At 40.2% G+C, this 21,879-nt stretch overlaps 1 protein-coding gene across 1 annotated transcript; it reads right to left on the reverse strand.

Annotated features, from left to right (window-relative positions):
* Nucleotides 1–281: 281 nt before the first annotated feature.
* LOC104505163 (ATP-binding cassette sub-family C member 8-like) lies at nucleotides 282–21,088 on the reverse strand (the record flags this gene model as incomplete). The annotated part of the gene is made up of 17 exons (XM_010156469.1): nucleotides 282–507; nucleotides 2,771–2,833; nucleotides 4,179–4,312; nucleotides 5,068–5,171; nucleotides 6,721–6,829; nucleotides 7,717–7,795; nucleotides 8,504–8,634; nucleotides 8,795–8,915; nucleotides 9,553–9,666; nucleotides 11,079–11,181; nucleotides 14,876–14,968; nucleotides 16,108–16,265; nucleotides 16,956–17,025; nucleotides 18,160–18,320; nucleotides 19,339–19,586; nucleotides 20,161–20,260; nucleotides 20,963–21,088. Coding segments are annotated over 17 exons (2,052 nt in total), but the record flags the coding sequence as incomplete, so codon positions are not given.
* Nucleotides 21,089–21,879: the final 791 nt, after the last annotated feature.

Genomic DNA, 21,879 nt, shown 5'->3' on the forward strand with positions numbered 1-21,879 from the left:
TTAGTCAGTCATGAGTTATCTACAGTAGGGCTATAATGCATAAAAAATAGCATGTTAATAAAATGGCAGGAGAGTTTTAAGACTTACATAAAAACTCCATGCTGCCTGTGTGTGTTTGATGTGCATCCTGTCATATTTCACCCATGTAGCTTGTTTCAACCATATTTCATAATTCTTTGGTAGCAAATAAAGTAGTATACAAAAAAGGAAAGTACATGGATAATTCATTAATATTTCAGTTGGAGAAAAATGGCTCATTTTATTAAAAAAGGAAAACCTCAATTTATTATGAAATAGTATTTATTTACAGATATTTTACATTTTTAGAAAATAATACAGTTGTACTTTAAAATGCTTCATTTATTTTTATTACTTATCTGCTTGTACAAAAGAAGCAAAGACACTGTCTTCCTGTTCTAGCAGAACCTCAGGTTTGTCATATTCCAAAATAACCCCTCTCTTCATTACAATAACCAAATCTGCATTGAGGATCGTGTGCACGCGGTGCTGAAAAACAAATAAACAAAATGCTAGTTCAGTGTATCTATCACATATATTCTAGGATAAGACAGACTTCCAGAAATTAATTTTTCTATCAAGTTCAATTTGGAATAAGGCTACTTTACATACTTTTCATCCTAATTTACAATTTACATTTGATTGATTTATTTTATTAAGAGGGAACCTCCCTGGTTTTGACACAGTAAGTACTGAAAATAATTCAGCTTTTCTGCAATACCATTATCTTTCCTGAGCATCCCTGTCATGTATCAGTCATCACATGGTCCCACATATTGACAGACATCCTGCTCCCGGTGTGTATCAGGGGTTCACAGATTCATTATTAGTTTTGATGCCTTCCAGAAGCTGCTCTCATACTTTCTGGCCTGCCTTAGTGCATTTTCACATGTAACATGCCAGAACTTCGGATCTTTTCTGTTTTCTTGATTTGGCTATGAATTCAACTTTTACAAGAATGCCTTCTTGTTTCCCATAGTGTTTGTTTAGCCATACCAGCTCCTTTCTACCCGTACTCAGGCCTTTCCTAATAAATAGCATCCATCGGTCTGGGATATTTGAATAAAAGCCTTCAGTAATTTTCATGATCCTTTGTAGATTCAATTTTCTTTGCTGCCTCTTTTAGCTTTTTTTTCACCCCCATTTATTTTGGGGTTTTGTTTTTAGCAAGACTCCTCATTTTTTACAGAATTCTACTTTTTAAAGTTGAGTGTAACTTTATTGGATTTTTTGGGTCTGCATTACTCCTGCGGGGATATTTAATCTCAGAATACTGCAGTCCCTGCTACACAGTCACTCTTCACCCATAAGGTTCTTAATCAGCCTGGGCACCCTTAGTACCAAAACAACTCTCATATTTCTTTCTGTGGCTTCCTAGCCAGATGTTCCATGAAATAATCACTGATGCATCTACAAATCTCATCTCTGCTGCAGTCCTTTTGTGACATTTATCCAGTCCCCGGGCAGGGGGAGGGGACTGAAATAGCACATTCCAGTTGTACTTGTTGCCCTTGTTTGATCTCTTTTCAGCATAACCAGTCAGTGCTGCCATCCAGCTCAGATAACACAGATGATGTATAGACTCAATACTATACTATTCCTATTCTTCCTAAGCACAAATTAGGAATATATGGCTTTCCCTGAAAAGAAAACCCCAAAACAACAAAGCAAAACCCCTACCCCAAACTCCTCAACCCCCCTACATTATATTTCTATTGCAGTGTTTTGAATACAAACCCACCTGCTGTAAACCACTTGGAAGTGAAAGCATTCGCAGGTTATTCCAAAACAGTTTGAACTGTGCAGTTTGAAATTCACTAAAAGCAAAGACTAATACAACTTTCTCAGTGTATCCCCAAACAAACTTAAAAAGATAATAAACACAAAATGCAGTGCAACTCAGAATTTTCACACAGAGGTAGCAGGAAATTTCATCTTTATCATCCCTTCACTTTTTTTATAATGACACACTGAATGGATATTGTAAGATATATCAGGTTTTCTATTACACATTTGCTAGGTGAAAACAGATGCTGTACGATCCTGAGCATAGACTTCTCGACTTGTGTTTTATTTTTAAATGTTGAGGAGCACAATCACTTTTTTCTACCTCCCTGAAATGTGTGTATTTTTAGAAAACAGAGGACTGAAAGATTTGTATTGCTTCTGACATATCTGTTGAGTCAACTGCTTTCATTCAGGTCAAATCTCTTTCATAAACAACTTTTTTATAGATACTTGAGATCTTTGTATGATCATTTTAAGAATACGCAAACTTAAATTCAATCACTGTCAACACGGGTGGAATGTTTATTTTTAAAAGTTAGTAAGCCTCTCATTTATTTGTTTAAATTCTGAAGCATAATTGCTTAATTCAGTGGCAGAACTATTACACAATCTTACTTGTACTTAAATGATTACTGTAGCTTGATGAAATTTATTCTTAGATTTCATAGTAGTCAAAGTCATATCTTTTAAATTAGCCTAAAACAGGCAACAGAAAATAGATTGCAGACTTAGATTACATGCCTTTACAGGCAATCAGTCTTAAGCATCAAGCAACACATTTAAGAAGCTGGTTTTATGTATTTAAATAAGAAAGTCGTTAAAAATGGAGAAGAAAGCTTACAACCCTGCGTTAAAAAAAAGATTAATGGCCAAATGAACACCTTTCTTAACACTGACAAGAACTGACTAATGTGGCACTTGTGATTCTTGTTTGCACTAGAACGGCAGCAGAGACTGTACTTACTGCTATGGTAACCACCGTACGGTCAGCAAACGCAGTCATGACCACCTTCTGGAGTATGTTCTCCTGTGTAAAGAGAAACACTTGTTGCTTTTCACACAACAGAAGTTACATGGTAGACACGCAGACACTGAGAAGGCTTAAGTAAGCACTGATTATTTCGTGCTTTTATTGATGCTTCTTTGCAGAAATGAAAAATCAACAATGTGTCAGAACCAAATCAGAGCTGGGTCTCCAGTCAGCCAGCCCTGCTCGCTCCTGCCACTGCCTCTGGGCTTCAGTGCACGTGTGCCCTGGCTGCCAAACCCCTGCTATCCTGACCCCGGTTTCACAGGGAGGGAATCAAAGGTGAATTCAGGGTGCTGCCAGGCTGCCCGCATGCTGGCGCCTCTGCAGTGTGTTCTTCACCCTGCTGGAAGCTCAGGAATATCCCAGCACACCGGGGACGTCTCACACCAAGGGGTAGCAGGGATAAGCAAGGAGTGTGCTGTACCTGGCATATTTAGCAGTGGAGATGATACTGAAGGTGGTCTTGACATACATAGCTCTCACTCAACAAGTACTCATCCTTTGCCACTTCAGAAGTATGCTGTTGTGTACCAAACTGCCCAGAGCTGTCGCTAGCACACATACCATTATTTGCTCTTATCTGTTCTTTAGATACGTATCTTCAGGGAGGAACTATATCCTCAACGCATCCAAGTTCAAAATGCCTTTTAACTGAGCTGCATACAGTAATTCCCAACCTTACTGACAGCCAACACCCTAACATTTTACAGAACTAAAAATTGTAGCTCTTATAATAAACCCCTCCAATTACATTCTTTACTCACAGAATAATCATAAAGAAGACTGAAACACTTCTCATAACATTACAGAGGAAAAAAATCCTATAAATATACTGTTCTGTTTGGCTAAAATCCAGTCAGCCTACTATTACTGTGTGGTTTAACCTCTGTCTGGCAATTTCAGGCGATTAATGCAATAATCCATTATGTCTTTTCTATGTCTGTTTATTAACTTGACTCTACTTGCAAGCCTTCTAACGTCCTGACTTGTCTTCTCCACCAAGCTGGGGAGATTTTTCTGCTTGCCAATTTACCCTTCGCTGACCATCCCAGCTGACCTTCCAAAGCTGTAAGAAATCAAACTGCCAATGAAAATAAAATGCTGCTTTTTGCTAATACAAGCAATCTTGGAGTAACTATTAAACCCTTAGTAGAATGGTTTAAAAGCTCTTTAGATTAACTAGCAATGACTCACCACTACCTGGACTTGTAAACTCCTCTGCACTAAATAGGGTGTAAGCATATTAGAGAGTAGACAGAATTGGTTTCTACCTTTTTCTTCACATGTCAGCAGTTGTCTCCCCCTGAAGTAAAACAAGAAATCAGAAACACTCCAAACTCACCGTTGCCATGTCAATAGATGCTGTGGCTTCATCCATGATGAAGATGCTCGTCTTCCGCACAAAAGCCCTTGCTAGGCAGAACAGCTGTCTTTGGCCCTGGCTAAAGTTTTCACCTCCTTCTGTGACTATGGCATCTGTAAAGGATACAGGAAAAAAGGATACTTATGGGGTGTGCATGCATGTGTGTGTATGAGAGTGTCAGAGCAGAGCGTGTGCTTGGAAAACAACGTCTCACTTTCAGCATAAACATTTCCAAAGTGATAGTTTGTAGGTCTCCAGCTGCTGATGACCCAGTTTTGCATGTTTATTTCCATTGTTAAAAAACACCAGTACTTCTGTCTTACTATATTCCTTATATCTATTAGGCATCAAAGTTGCTGAAGATGTTTTAAGACTGAGTTTCTCTGGAACATGTGCAGTTGAGGACACTGCATCCTCCTGTCAAAGTGGCATCTATCCTTTTTTTACCCTAATGGTTTTGTTTGGTTGTTTTTCATGTCCAAACGATTCAGATCTTAAGGCTTTTGAAATCTTCCTCCCTGGCTAAGACTACCAGAAAATACAAAAGAACATATAGATAACACCTGTCTTGTTGACACCTCATCTGACACCAAAAGACCCGTAAACCACAATGCTTCATAATGAAGACATACTGAAATAACAGAATTTTACCACTGCTTTGATAGAAACAGGATTCTGCGGCGCAGGAGCAGTTGGTAAGGGAGTTAGATGTTTATATGACCTTTGCTTGCAGGCCAGCAATTTTTCTCACCTTCCATAAACCTAAAAAGCTTTTTTGTCAGCAACTACCTTTTTAATAGATAGTAGATGTGAAACAGGAATGTTGTGAACACTGGAAGCGGTCTTCTCAAGAAGGAAATCTTATTACCTAGGCCCCCAGGCAGTGCTTTCACCACATGCTTGAGCTGTGCTATTTCCAGTGCTTCCCACAGCATGCTGTCAGTGCACTTCTTCTCAGGGTCCAAGTTAAACCTACAGTTATGTGCAATTCAAGAATATCAGTCAATATAAACTTCTGCAAGGCATGTCTTCTTTTAGTGTGCTTAGAAACAAACCTGCAATAATCAGAATCATGTGCTAAAGATCTGGGCCTGATCTGAGCTGTCATTGGTATAAAGCCACTGAATTTTGCAGACTTAGTCAACACTTATACCAGTGTGATTAAGAATAATATTTTACTCAGTTGAGCAGGACAGGAAAAGCTTCCTGTTTTGAAGATATCTGTGTGGTTTTAGAGTTTCTTTCATTCTGAATGAAGAAATTCTCATGTTTTACTAGAAAAAGGTCTGAAGGAAAAAAAAAGCTGTGAATGTAATCAGTTTAAATTAACATTTACTTTTTAACAAAAGGCCAAAATTCCACCATCTCTCCTTTTAAATCCAGTGTCTCTATTCTTTAATGCTATAGAAACGCTAAACAGAACAATCAAGCTTCATACTGAATTATGAAATGCAAGTCTTCACTACAACTGAACAAATTTCAGACTTAGGAACAGATGAAGGTTATTTTAGCTTTCTGGAGGCCAGAAATGATAGCAACAAATGTGAATCTCATGTCGTATTAATACATAGAATGATAATCAGAAATAAAAGAATCGGTGGTGTATATTTTTATTTTTACTTTTCATCCCTACAGTATGAGCTGTGAATGACCCTAGCTGGCCTAAATAAATACGTAATGGGTTAATTAATAAAGGGTATAGAGTCACCTCATCTCTGACATGAATGAATCATGCTCTATTCATGCAAGTTCAGGAGGTAATCTTGGGATCTGTATTAGTGTGGAGACAGCAAAGCCCAGATGCCAGTATCAGTTTCAGTGAACTCTAATGACTTTTATGTAAAAACTGTGATGTAACTCTGCACTGAGGATTGTACCGTTCCTTTCTAAGGTAAAAGCCATAGGCCTAGGGAATTACACTGCAGCTTTCTGACACTGCTTCTACTGCATCATCTGCTCAAAGGAGGAGGAAGAGGGGAAAAAAAAAAAGGAAGGTGTTTGATCTCCTAGCTGAAAGAACAGCTCAAAGACTAGAAGAGCAACACAGATAGAGGCTCCAGGATAAAATATTCCAGACCTCCCTACAGTACTTTTCATATTCTCCTACTGCTTCCTCTTTTTCTACATTATTTTTTTTAGCCTGTATTTTTTCCATCTCATTTTTTACAGCAGACAAATGAAAAGAGAGGTAGATGAAGTCTCAGGAAGTGCTGGGTGGTTATGGGTGTTTGATCAGTGAGCTAAGCTGATTACTCAGTCCTGAAGGAACAGTGACTTTCCCTCCACCAGACATGGGTTGCCTTCTGCCGACAGCATGGTGACCAGGCTCAGGCAGTGGGAAGGTGCAGTCGGGTGGGTAAAAAGCAGAGACAGAAGGCAGTGATCCTCCCTACTCCACCTGAGGAGACTGCAACTGAGCAGTTTGCTATCAACGGTTCTGTAAAAGTCATTATACAGTACAATGATAATGTCATGACATAAGTGTCATCATATGGTTTTATTGCAGGTGCTCAATGCTTACCGGATTGTTCCGCTGAACAAAATAGGATCTTGGAGAATGATTGACAGTCTGGATCTCAACGTCTGTAAGGGGAGCTTAGCAATATCTATACCATCAATGATAATCCTTCCTATTCAAAAGACAATGGATAGTCTGCTGGACTGCTTATCATACCACACAGCTGCTGGCAAAGCCATGGCTCAGCTTGCAGTACAGTACAGCTGGAACACACCTTGCATTGCATATCCTCTTATTCACTAACAAAACAAGCTTCGGTTAAGCAGCGAGCACAATTCTCTTAGGTCTAAGCCTCAGCTGGGAAGACTGAGAAGTATACCTGTAATATCTTATGAATGATTAGACACACGACTTATCTGCTTGATCATTACAAACATCTATCAAAGAACAAGGTAAGAAGTTAATTCAACTAGTTACTGGGGGAAACAAGCATTTCAGAAAGGCAAACTACTACTGAGCACTTTGAAATTTTATCTCCAAGTAGAACTGTCTGGCTCTGCATAAAGGCTGTGTGAGCAACGTGGCTGGGAAACTGAGGCTAAAATTGAGATGCACAGGAAGACACCCTGTGAGGGACATGGACATGGCATACATAGCAGGAAGTACGGCAGGAATTCCAGGGCAGCAGGCCAAACTGCAATCTGCAGTTGCTGAGTTCTATGTGGCCAGTAGGTCCTACCTGTGCCTTGTGCATGGATCCTTCACTGTATTTGAACACCTTCCTTTTCTATGCTTCGCTCCTTCTGCTGTGATTTCACTGCACAAAAAGCCATCCCCTGTCATTCTTGGACTTTTGCATGTGTCAAATAGAATTTTTATTGATCCAGCTTATTGATGGCACAGCTGTTAGATGACACATGGTATTGTATTTAAACAAGGCCAGACAGTGTCTTGCAGATTCAAAAATCAAACTTCAAAGCTGCTGCTGCTAAGGAAAGGGCTAAAAAAGCACCTTCAGGAGCTAAGCTTGACTGTGCTTATGTAAAAGTGCAATCTTACCCTCAAAGGTGTCAACCATTCTGAAAAATGCAAGAGAGAAGGAGGATTTTCCACTGCCTGTTCGGCCGCAGATCCCAATCTGTGACAGGGAAAACAGATGAACACCAGGTGAGCAGAAATGGATAATGTCTGTACTTGACACTTAAGATGTGTGGATGGAGGAGCTGTTCTGATCCACATGATCCCAGTGTCCTGACGGTTCAGTGAAACTGAACTGACCATAAGAGAGTTTTTAAGTTCACTCTTTGTCTTTAGGTGTCTGAACATTTAGGCATAAGTCAAGGCCAGACCTATATACAGGACCAACAGAAGAGTGACACAGAGGAGCAGAAAGACGGCTGGCCAGTGCTGCAGGCAAAACTTAGGATCCTGAAGTGGCCTTATTTAGCAGAAAGGACACAGGCAAACAGGACAAAGGAGGAGAAAAACAACAGAGAGAAAATACACAATGAAGCAGAAGAACAACTATGGGAATAAAGTCAAGAGAGCCACGTGGGAATGATGGAAAGTAGGTCTAACAAAGTAAAGTGTAACTCACTTCTTTTGGCACTATATGCTGACAGCATGGCACTGGGATACTAAGGAGTGGTGTGTAGTTCTAACTTCTCACCAGTGTGTGCCTAACACCAACTAAGAAAACCATAGAGTCCTCTCCAGTGCACTACATTCTCTTATAGGAAGAAGTCTGTAATTCCGTCATCAAAACATGCTGCGGTATGTTTTTTCAACTCTGATATCTACGATGTGGTAGTCTAAAGAGGATCTCAGAATCACTGCAGTTCTTTACCTTTTGTCCTGGAGAGATGTGGGCGTTGACATGCTTTAGCACTGGCTTTAAGTTGCTGTCATATCGGACGCTGAGGTTCTGGATTTGGATCTCCCCTCTGTCTGGCCAGTTCTGGGGAATCTGTGAGGAAGCTGTACCAGAAGCACAGGGGAAAAGAACCAAACAACCAACCCTCTCATAATAAATTAATCAGCTCATTAAGTGATTTACTGCATTTTTAATGGTAATACACTGCAAAATCATTAAAATTTCAGCAAGCTCTTTCTGCATGCTGCACAAAACTGCACTTACAAAGGAGCCCTTCGTAATTTTCAGCTTCTGTTTTGAGAAGGCCATTGATTCTTTTCACCGCACCCAGCTGGATCTCCATGTCAGCCAGGTTACGAACCATCCAATTCAGATAGTTAGACACCTGATGTAAAGCAAATAGACTACTAAAAATCTGGAATGTAGTAGTTTGCATCATTTGACCAGCATGCAGTTTATATTCCTCTGCAGTAACACTAGTTCAAGCCTGAAGTTCAACTGAAGTTGTGAATGAACTGTACGGTACACATCAACAGGGCGGCAAGAATGACTAAAGGTTAAATTCCCTAACTGCAGTGCACAGACACTTTGGTACTATGGAGATCTGGTCTACACCAACAGGGAAGAGGGAGGGGAACAGTAAAGACAGGTGAAAAGACAACATCTTGGTATAACTTAAAGTTTGACAGTCCAGAACGATGTACTGGGGCAATTACAGTTGATTCACTGAAGAAATATTCTTCACAATGGAAGACAATATAAAAAATTATGATGCAACTTGGTCATGTTTTGTTGACATATTTGAACTAACGTTTCAATAAATATTTTATCTAAAAACTGAAGAAAGCATACACTCAAATATGTCAACCACCGAATGTGAACTGAAGTTAACACATGGTTTCAGTGATGTTACAGTACCCACTATAGATGTACAGACACCTTCGATCTTCCTGTTCATCTTTGTGCCCTGAAGAATTACAAAAAAATGTTTGGGAGAGACAAAATGGTCCTGAGATTCTTACCATAAGAGCATAGGTTAGTCCCAAGCCTACAAGTCCTGAAGAGAGTTTATTATACAGGCAACTGGTAATAGAAGTGACAGCTGCTATGAGTACCACACATGCTCCAATGTACTCCTGAAGGAATATGAATAAGCTCCATCAGTCTAAAAATGATTAAAACTTTCTCATAATTGTGCATACCAAATAACAAAACCACTGCACAGTTTGAAATACAAGCAGAGAACACCACGCAACTCCACACAGACCCTCCCTAAGAACATGTTCTCATTGCCTTTAGCATGGCTGCGCTGTTAGGAAACACTGCTGTAGGCTGAAGGAGTCGTACCAACGCTCCTAATCTTCTGGAGAAGTCAACACAGGTATCTTCAGCATGTAACGGAGGTGGCTGAAACCGTGCAGCTGATGTTACCTGAGACAGGAGGGAAGTGCTCACTGATCCCCTCTGTGGCTGATGAGGGACTGCTGGGAGGCACTGCAGTTGCTGCTGGGTGGCTACCATCCGTATTTGTTCAGACAAGCTGTTCTTGCACAGCGTGTATCTCTTAGCTGGATTGTGTCTACCCATGACGGGCTTTGCTGCTTTAATTTAAATCATTAGTGATTTGACTTCCCACAGACAAGCGCTTGAGTAAAACTGTGTAACGGACTAGAAAACAAACTCTGTAGGAGGGGAATCGTCACTCGTCTATGTTTGTACTGTATAGTGATATAGACACTGGTCAGAATTAGGGACTTCAGGTGGTCTAGGACTGAACATACAAAAGGGTAGTAACATTTTATTTCAGTCCTACTCGATATCTGAATTTAAGCAGCAAAAGGTACCAGCTAAAACGGAGTCCAAAATGAGGGTATAGAGTGGAGACATGAAGTATGAGTTAACATACACTTAGCACATAAAAAAGGAGCCCATGTTCTCGTAACAGCAGTACTAACCTGTATCTAACAGAGTCTGATACAAATATCACCATCCACAACATAAAATTCCATGATTTGCTTCTTAGGGAATTATTTTTAATAATTTCTCATGCCAGGCCACTTCACTGAGCACTCTAAAGAAATAGATACCTGAATATTTTTGTCATTCTTTAAATGACCCCAAACCAGGCACAAACCTGCCTACATCCCTCTGCTCATTAAGAGAGCTTCCAAGTTGTTGAAATATTCCTGGGGAGCCACAAGGCACAGGCCTGCTGACACTGACTAACACAGTCCCATAAAGGCATCCTGGCTGGCGGCACAGCTCGACCAGCTCTGATCACTCTTGACACACAGAGGAGCCAACGTGACATACAAAACTATTCTTGTCTTGGAGAAACAGCTGCAAGCTGGGGGCAAAAGTTGTACTCCATTCAGTTTCCAGGATGGGTTGGGCACATGCTCGTTACAGACAGAGAGATAGAGATATAAAGGGTAAAGGTATGGCTTCGAAACCCAGATGAGGCTGGATAACCGTTGGATGCCTCATCAGATTGCTTGGAATGAAGTCAAATAAACTCATTGTGTATACCCAAAAATAAGGTACTTGCCATGCGGACTTCCAGCCAGCGATTGGCAGCTGTAAGGAAAAGGGAAGCGATGTTGTTGGAATCCGTGTATTCAAGAAGTTTTTGTCGAAATTTGGCTTCATATCTAAAAAAAGAAAAAACAGGTAAAGAAAGGAAAAAGAAGAAGGGAAAAGAAGAAGGGAAAAGAAGAAGGGAAAAGAAGAAGGGAAAAGAAGAAGGGAAAAGAAGAAGGGAAAAGAAGAAGGGAAAAGAAGAAGGGAAAACAAGAAGGGAAAAGAGAAAAAGAAAGAAGAGTCAGACCTCGGAGTCTTGGAAAAATGAAAAGTAGAACTTAATTTCTGGGGATATCAGAGGGTGTAAATCAGCCTGTCAATAGTTCAGAGTTACATCATCCACGGACTTGCATTAGACACATACAAACTGTATTTGTACAGTATCTTCACAAGTAAATGGATGTTACTGCTTTGCTGAAACTCTATACAGGACTTCCGGATCACACTGGGCATTTTCTAAATGTGTTTTATTACATGGTAATTGTGAGAGATAAATCTGAAACTAAATAAAAATTTAATACATATGAGAGAGAAATGATGCACGCATGTACTTGTGAAAAGAAGTATTAATGCTGGAGAACATAGTTCCTCTTCTCACTTAAAGATAAGCTCAAATTTAAAAATTTATAATACTGTAGTGCCTAGAAATTGTTACAGTTTATGACATATAAACTCAAAGTACCTCCAGTCATAGCAGCTCTAGTGTTAGACAAACATGCTTGTCCTTATCACTAAACAAATGGAGCACTTCGGAAAGCAGAAGTCCAAGCACATGGTGCAACAAAAAGTAATAGACTGGAAAGAACTCTGCTCCCCACCCCCAAATGAACATAAAACAAGATTAATGGCAAATGGGTCTGTTTCCAGTTTATTGTAGTGGATCTGCACCCACTCATCAGGATAGCTGCATCAATGAATTCTGCCTTGAATTCATCTGCCTCCCATTCATCCACAAGACGATTCCTTGCTACACCTATTTAGATTAGGGTCTTGGCAAGCATGAAAGTCAGCCAGCCACCCCTTCTGGCTGGGGATATTTATATGCATAATTATATGTTAAAGTGATGTTAATAATGAAGTGTTACTACCCTGAAAAAGGCTTTTGTTGATATGGAAGCTTGAAGGGCTGAAGCTCTTATTTAAGTACCCAAAGCTTGCCCTTTTTTCCCCTTTTATTACATTAGCAAGTTTGTTAAACTCGCCCCCTGTAAAACTGTACCTTATTTATATCCTTTAGCTATTATGGCTGCAACAAGCACTACTTATTTATAAACTCACTCCCCTTATATTGATGGGAGAGAAAGATATGACAATCTTTTGTTTAAGTATGACGTACATCAAATTTGTTCATTGCAGAGTATCTTAATCCTTCTTCTGAGTACACTGTAATAAAGTTGTAACTTTACATAAGTCATTTATGCTTTTGAGGAAAAGAAGTAAGTGTCACTTTGTGGAAATAATTTAGCTGTTCACAAGGGAGCCATGTGCCAAGCCCTGAGCCATGGCTGCTGGGTGCGGTGGAGAACGGCCTGGGCTGGGTCCAAGCGTGTTGGTGCGTTTGCATCGCCTGGAGTGGCTGTTCCTGAGAGCAAGCATTAGCGTCACGTGGTGTCAGAGCTAGCAAGCCCTGCCTTTCCTCAGGACTAATCACCCTCAGCACCCTACCACTGAGAGACGGCAGTACCTCCTCTTGCACCAATTCAGTCCCATTTAACTCTGATATCTCTGCGCCGTGAGGTGTTAGGTGATGCAGATATGCCTTAGAGGAGGTGAGCGTGCCTCACCAGCCAGCCATGCATATGCACATCCCATTCAGGACGCAGACCGTTGGAGTACTGCAGAAATAGCAGTATTCCTCTTCAGAAAATGTCCCCAGCTTGCCAGGCCTCTAAGAATACTGATCAGTCTTCGGAGAAGCCTTCGCATTTACATTTCATTGATTATTTACCACCAACACTATCTGAAGTGCCAGATAAGCAAACTATAAATCAGGCCAGGGCGTCTGCTGAAGGTGTATTTATAGCTGCAAGAGTAGCCGTCTTTCTGATGTCCCCCTGCATTTTTTTGTACATTTCTTCCCTTACACATTCTGAGTAAGTGCAGGACGGCGAGTTACCAAAGGTAAGGACACTCCAGGAACAACTGGCACCTCCTAACTTTATGACTGGGTTGCTGAATTAGTGTTATTTTTAGGGATGCTCAAGCTAGCAAGTCTAAACTCCACTCCTGCTAATATGTGAGGCAGCTGAAAAGCTGCACAGGCCTAAAAATAGCTGGGTTACCAGCTGATGCGGGAGGCTGGCAGGCAGAGGGAATACAGAACTCACTGAACGCACATGGCTCCTCGGGTCAGAGACACATCAGTTACTGCAGGATTTAAGGAAAAGGTGGCACCAAACGTAATTCTTTGTCAGAGGAATTAATTTCAATGTGTCAGGAAGAATCAAGAGGAAATGTTCCAAAAGACTGAAAATATTAGCTAGATGGCATTGAATATTATTTATTGTATCAACACCTGAAAATATATAGCCCTAATACTCTGAAGATCCTCTTGATGAAGTAGAACAACATATGGATAAATAATAAAAACAACAATTAAAAAGAGAAATCTCCTTAAATTTCATTTTATTTAATTTCCTTAAAACTGAACACAGATACAGCTACAAACTAGAGAACACTGTTGGCACTTCACGAATTAAATATCCAATAACAGTACCTAAGAATGGAAAATACAATGCTGTTCTACCCCACTCCAGGAATCTTCAGTCAAAAAGAAACAAACTCTTGAGCTATTTATATCCTAATTAGAATAGTTTAAGAATAGTTAACTTTGTGCATTACTTCTATTATAAAATTGAAATTATAGGTTGGGAAATGGCACGACCATTTCAAAGATAGAATGGTAACAGTGATAATTAACTGACAAAACGTGGATGTCCAGATGAGATGGATGTGGAAAACAGTTGACCGCACTGGAGTCAACTGGGAATAGACAGGAATAGCACCAGCGTAGGGAAAGCAGCAGGTAAGCTCAGCCGCTGTTTTGTTGGTACCTCTACTGGTATCAGTGTGAGTGCCACTTCGTGACAGGGATACACAGCCCAGGCACGTAATCAGCTAACTCCTGGGCTGCTCTCCTGTGAGCTTTTGGGGACGGAAAAATGAATCAAAACAGGCAACGCAAGACTTCGTCTCCAGCTTGTGTATTTTCAAAATCAGTATAAACAACCACATTTTCAGCTAGCAACCTGGAAAACAATTTAGGGTGCTGTTGTATCCTTTGAAGTCACTGACACGCACAATTTATCTTACCAGGACATCGACTCATACACAAATTACTCTGGCACTACAAGTTCGTGCATATTAGCTGTTGCATGGAAACAGTCCAAGCGCCCAGTCTGCCACACCGCGTGCTGTGGTAACTGCAAGCTAATTTAGCTTCTTAAATCACATTTGCCCACAACTTTTTTTCAGGCTGCATGCAAGTGTATGAATGGTTACAACACGGCAGCTGACACACATTAGCTTGTTTTTCTACAGTAACTCCTTCACATGCAAAATGTCTTGTTTTTCGACAGTAACTCCTTCACATGCAAAATGCCTCAAGTCCTTCAATGTTTTGGAGTTCTCCCTTACCAGCGTTTTGGGGATTGTGGATTTTCCAGGTGATCCAAATAACAATTACTTATAATTGCACAATTGCAGAACAGAATCAGAGACAGATATTCAAGAGCAAGGTAATGCATGTTTCTTAAAAAACTATACCTGAAGGCTCGGATGGTGGTAAGACCTTCAACAGTCTCTGAAAAATGGGAGAGTAACGGTAGCTGAGTGCTGTCATCCAGCTGCTGCAAGTCCCTGGAGAGGGTTAGGAAAAGAACTTCGTAAGAAGCCAGTTTTGTTGTGCAGTTCTTCTCTTGAAACAGGCCCAGGGAGTGAAAGGGAATATCTCATCACTATAATTATGTATGTAAAGTTCAGATAGATTGCAACGCAGTGCTGCTTGTCTCTGAGCAGGGAACAAAGACCCCAGGAGGGATTCTCTTTTAACATTTGAATAGAACAGTGCTGGAGTTCTTCATTCCTCTTTTCCCTTCAATGCCTTCCCTCAGGTCTCCTATATTCCTGTTTTTATACTCAATTGTTTATTCATTTGAACGCCATTCTGTCTCAACGATGAATAGGATAATGCTAATAAGAGGTTGAGTTAAGCAGAAGGCAAGCCGCACCTTCCCCTCTCCCCACATGACAGCACAACTCTGAACTAACAGTGTAACTCAGGCACCCAGTGAACGAGAGCCTGCACTCAGCATCAGGTTGTGCTTCTCAGTTTCATGTTTAGTCATCAAATCAGTGGAAGCAGATGTGGGGTCAAATTCTATTTAGTCTCTGTTCCTTCCAGGAGGAAGTAGACTGGTTGCAAACTCCCTCTCGATCCAAGCATACATGAAGGAATAAACACTTCTTGAGCATCACCAGGGAGGAAGCTGTATGACCTTAGAAGGAGAAAAATCACAGATATGGCTAGAAGGTTTTCAACTTGTTAAAAACTAAAAGGCACCCAGAACAAGAGAGAATGCTTGGGCATGTTGGATCCTTAATGGGCAGCAGTACCACCATGGTTATACTGCATTCTCCAGCCTCTCCCAGGCTTTACAGATTTCCCCTTCTGCCTGGAGAGGCAGACATCAGTTTTGTTGGATGTGCCCAGCACGCAGCCTTTGGGGAGGACAGAAGCTAGGGGGGTTTTTTATGTCCTGTGGGTCCTAAGAAACTTTGATCACAGACAAAAGTCCCTGCTCATGCCTCCCAGAAGTTCTACTGGAAGAGCTGCAGAGGCAGTTTTGAAACGGCCCATTTTCACTGCAGCACGTTTGGCTCACTTTCAGACAGGGCCATGGCTTCGACAGGACCGAATTTAAACACGATTCGGCAACGCAGTCATGCATTGCAGGAGATGTTTCTATTGCCCGAATGATGCTGGTTTACGTGCTTACCGTGATGCGACTCGGAAGTACTTCTGGATGAAGTAACACATGATTGCGAGGGGAACCAGGGCAATCAGAAACATGGGTGTGACGTATGAGATGACAGCAAGCGCAGATACACACAGCAAAGTGGAACGACTCAAGCACTCCAGGGTGGCCGGAATGTGCTGTATAGATAAAGAAGAATAAGCACACAGAATCTTCCATAACATAAGATTTGAAACCAGTGTTATTTCATTTTCCTTTCTCCCACTTACACAAGGAGAAACATTTTGAGGATTTGAAGCACTAAGCAGGCAGATCTGCTTTTTGAACTGACCGCTGGGTTTGGGAAAGTCTGAGGGATTTCTGTGGGGCTGCTTCAAGTCTGCATTGCAGACCACAATCCTCATGCCAGAGGATTACAGATGGGATTCAATACACTTATTTCAGCATCTGCTTTGGTTCTGTGAATTGGTAGTGCAGTCTGGGGTAAATACTCATAATTTGAATTTCAGTCTATCTTGGGCAACAGCATTCTCCCTTTTCCCATTTTATTTGCTCATAGGTGTCACATGAATGTGTTTGCCCACTTTAAAAAAAAAAAAATAGATGGTCTTGATCTGGGGATCTACTGCTCTGATTTTGCTCCCCTGTTCTATACAGGGCATCTTAATCAAATACATGTTTTCTCAGTACGCATCTGAGATGAGGGATTCTTTAAGAATATAGAAAATCATGATGCAAATTGATATGGTAGTCAAAATTATAGATCATCAATAAACTTCATCTAAATGAGTGTATAATAAATGAAAATCCAGTCTTTCAGATTGGGAAGGATAGGATAAGTTGGGAGCTTGAATATATTTATTCAGGACCTGATCAATGGTATTGCAGTCAGCTGAAAATCTGTTCAATATACTTCCCAGAGGTGTTGTTTCAAAAAACCTAAAATGAGACAAGGAATGGGAAAGATTACAATATTGATGCAAGAACAGTTTTAACTTTTTTCCTTAAGCAAGGTGCCATACCACAGACACAAGCAAAGAGACAACCACAGTAAAGTTTGTCATTCTTCCCTGTAACCATGGCTTTCCAATCAAATGGCAGCCTTGACTGGAACCCAACAACAACAGGAATGTCCTCAGCTCCCTCTACTGCCTAAGGTATGCAAATCACATGATGATATTTTTAAAAATCTCAGATTTGCAATTCGAGGCCCCTTCAATTCACGAAAAATGCAAGGTTAAATTGCAAGTCTTGCATTCTTTTGGGAATAGAAATGCATAACTAAGAACCACCGTATGAATAATACATTAACAGACCTTTCCTTTACATTTGCATATGCAAAATGCAAACTTCATTATTGGTCTGTAATTGTTAGTTGTTCCACAACTCATGTTGAACCTGAAGTCTAATTCTATCCTGAAAAAAAGTTTTAAAAAATATATATGAGGTTTTCCATGTATATTATTTCTCCGTGATTTCTGGTTCAAATATAGTCAGTTTAAAAATAAGAAGGTATTTTTCCTACTGTTCAGTAACAGCTGGAAGCTTGAATCAAGCTACAACTTTCCTTTCATGCTATAGAAATAAAACTTACGCAGGACAACAAAGGCCTTTACTGGTATCTGTGCACCCCAGCGTCATCTAACGATGCCTGTGATGACACTTGTCTGAGCTCATTATCTTTCATTGCTTGCACATTGCTACCTGACAATATTTCCAGTGATTAAGATTATGATGGACACTACGAACGAACTGTACAACATATTGATCAATAATTGGGCTTTCTCCCTAATTAAAAACAGCAAGAGAAATTAAACATGCAAGGAATTAAACCTCTAAAGTCGCATTGAGGCAGGAGAGGCATTTGACTCATGTCTAGGAGCTCGAGCAGCCTGGTTGTGTTTTCAAAAATTGCTCAGGAGCTCAAAACCTGGTGATTTGCAATGACACATTAAAAAAAAAAAAAAAGTGATTCACAGTCACTTCTTAACAAAAACTGTGCTTAGAAGACTGCCTAGAAGTAAAGAACACACAAAGACTACAATACAATTTGTAATACAATCAGAGGAATACCTCATTGGAGCCAAAATAATTTTATTCAGTAGAGAAGAGTGTAGCTTTTTGGTGACTTTCAAACCAGTCCACTCCACTGCTATTGATGTGACGAGACATAATACAATCCCGAGACAGCAGAGAATGCTGAAAACCTTTGAATATGGAGAATGGTTGAAATCCTAAAAACCAAGAAGAGTAACAAAATCATTCACTTTAAATTATGCTTAAAAATTATTGTAAAAACACAAAAACAAGATGAAAAATGTAAAGAGTAAATTCTTTTTCCTCCTTAAATTAAACTGCCAATGATTTACAACCATCTTTAACATCTATTTATTATCCTTTGCAGAGAGGAGTGTTTGCATGAAAGTAAGAGGTTAATCAGAAATCTGAATCATAAAACAGTACAAAAAAAACCTGAAAAGAGATATTTTGTAATTTCAACTGAAGGAAAAAAACATCTTCAAGGCATTATTATGGCTTTGTTGGTTTTGGTCTATTTTTTTTTAATAAAAACAATATACATTTTTATTTCAAAATACTAATTTCATATTAAAACCCAGCATCAATAAAGTATCTTTTAGAGATGAAAGTGTTACTCCAGTGAAATGACACATGCACCTCCCAAACATTAATCTGGATTATTTGTAGGCACTAAACCCCAATAAAGAAAACAGCCCCATTTCTAATAAAATCCCTCCAGTACTGCTTTACACATCCAGAGTACCCTGCTAGGTAACACTGTCCTCAGCTCCATCTGGAATTCACATAAAAATCAACCAAAACAGTGTATACATAAAAAAAGCAAACCAAAAAACCACAAACTAAAACCCAAACCAAATAAAAAAGCCACCAAAATGTGTGTTTACCACATGTTACAAAACCTGAAAGCCCTGCTGAAGTGAGAATGCAGCAGTACAGGAAAAAGAGAAAGGAACTATGAGAGCAAAGTTACTTTGAAGACTGAGGTTTAGGCATATCAGCTAGATGATGAAACTACGATAAGTCTAGTAAAAGGGGAAAATAACTTTGTTTTACTGCGCCGTGTACCCAAAAAAGCATTAACCCTCAAAGTACCCTGGAGTGGCTCTATTACTAGGAGTACAGCACACTGCACACAAATCTTGGAGCAGAGGTTGACAATGGGGGATCCCCCCAGTTAAAGCACAGGAGGCAGGTGAACGAGGCGCTGCATACCTCACAGTGCGAGCAGTTTTTCAGCTCTAGCTCTGTATTCCCAGAAATGGCTTCCGAGGTCCAGCGCGCCAGGCAGTAGTCGATGGCCACCATCACCGTGTGCTTCAGCAGCTGGGACAACACCAGCAGCGGCAGGAGGAGGATTCCTGCCGCGCTGAGGTACTTGCCGCAGGCTCTCCAGGGCATCTTTGCTCTCTGGTGCAGCACTGAAGACAGGTTGTCTTCATCATCGCTTTCTGTTACTTCTTCTGCAACGCACATGAGAAAAGTACAGCCACACTGACTTACTCTACACACCTTTCACAGGGACAAAACAGGTTGTCTTATACAGGACGGAGTGGCTTTAAGTGCTCGGGCACACATGTGTCAGCCTGCTAAAGTTAGTAGTAATGCATGCTAAAAAGATGCAAAAAACCTTAGCACTGTGTCTCCAGCATGTTTCTGCAATTTGTAAGCACTGGCTTCACAAAAGTTCATTGCAATTTTGTCCTAGGTAAAACCTTAAAACAAGTGTGCTTAGCTATTGACAGGTTTGAAGCTCCCCCCCGCAGAAATTATTCAGTATTATTCCTTTCTCATTACCAAATCACGTTCAAGTATAAGAAAAAAAAAAAAGTCAAAATTTTGGAGGAAGCTGTGACTTCTGAATGCTTCAAGTCACTGTAGTCCAGAGGTAACAGTCAAATAGAAATAGCATTCTTACGAATCCCAACCCACATGAAAATTTATTAGCTTTAATTATTTTAATTCATTCTAAAATGAATTTAATTTAACTGTGAAATAGTAACGTAGTGGTACTGGGCTCAAAGAGTAGCCTTTTACCTTCATCCTCTTCATCATCCGTCAGCAGAGCTTCACGGGAATACATAGTCCTCCGGAGATTTGTTCTTTCCAAAACTGTTTTTCTTTCAATAATAGTCTCCTAAAAAAGGGACAGTTCGTGTGTTTTCAACCAGAGAATTAATAAAAAAAAGTTACTAACCGTGTCAAAACTCATTTCCAATCAGAATATCAGAGAAAGATAACAGTGAGAATCTTACAGAAGACAGTCATAAGTGATTCATCTGCCACCACTGTGTAAAACCAAAGGACATAAATTAGGTACCTGACATTAATTTCTGGTTGTCAATCCCAACCCTCCTGGAATCTGAACAGGGACAGATATCCCTGAATTAAAAAGAACCAAGTCTAATACGTCATTCTTCCTGTGTTGTAGTATTAAAGACAAAATGTGTTAATGATTTAGAAAGCTGAATATAGGCATATCTGAAAAACTTCTACCCAATGGAATGAGTAAATTCAGGCATATTTATAGAAGCAGTTGTCAGCGTTGCACATTACCAATGCTTTTCCTCTAAAATAGCCCAATTTAATATTCCTTAAACAAGAACATTTTGATAGGTCTTCACTAAGAAGAATGGGTGAGGGGTAACAGTGCCAAGGAGGTGTGAGATGTCCAGATGAAGGAACTTAATAAATAAATAATAATGGTAACAGTAATAGCACATTCATACTAAGTTAGAAATCACACACAGCACATCAATCCTTGCTAATGCTTTCAACCTCAGAAAAAAACCCACTTGTCCCATTTTTTGCAAATGTCAATTGCCCTGCCCATCAACACCTTCTCCAGCTCTTGGTCTTGTCGATTCATTAACGTCTTCCAGTGTTCAAAGAGCTCAGTCTCCGATTTCTGAATGTCCTTGAGTGTTCCTTCTCTCTGGATGTTACCATCTTTCATCGCAATTATCTACAAAGTTAGAAACACAAGCGGTGAGATAAATAGCCCTGTACCTCTATTTATTTTAAACCTATGATGCTGTGTCTGGACAGAATTTTCACTTCTCTTATATAAAGAATATTTCTGTGAACAAATCTGTCTTTTAAAAACACAACTGAAGTTCTTTCTCAACTCTATGCCCTTTACTCAAGATGCTGCAAAACCAGAAACTTCCTGCACTGCATGCTTTCAGAAAGGAAGGCTGCTTTTAAGTAGGAAAGATGAAGAATGGGGTCCCCATCAGCAAACAGGAGAGTGCATTACTCTTCCTAAATACAAGTCATTATCAAGATAAGATTTGAGAGTCCTTTTACCTCCTAAAAGGAAAAGGCTTTCAGCAACACACTGTACACAGCATGTTTTGCCCTCACTCAGGCAATTAGATATGAGCATGATGGCTCCACCGCCTGTCTGGTATCATGGACCTGATAAGGAAAAGCTAGGGAATTTGAATCCCTAAAGCTTGTAAAACCATAAATAGTGGACACAGTGTGGAAAAAAAGGTATATATGCAAGACAAAGTCTGAAGGGCGTGGTTTCCAGGTTTATATCGGTGTAACCGCATTATATACACAGCAGGACTATCCTCCCTTTGGATCTGACATGGAGAATTGGAAAATGAGGCGTGTGGACTGTAAACCCACATGACATCATTAGAAAATAGCTAATGCAGTATTTATTTTTCTCTCTCCCCAGAAACTCAGAAATTTCCAGGGCAGGGAGTGGGGGGGGTGTGTGTGTATGTGGGTGGGTGGGAGGGA

The sequence above is a fragment of the Eurypyga helias genome, unplaced genomic scaffold (assembly GCF_000690775.1).
Source record: "Eurypyga helias isolate BGI_N326 unplaced genomic scaffold, ASM69077v1 scaffold2718, whole genome shotgun sequence".
NCBI lineage: Eukaryota > Metazoa > Chordata > Aves > Eurypygiformes > Eurypygidae > Eurypyga > Eurypyga helias.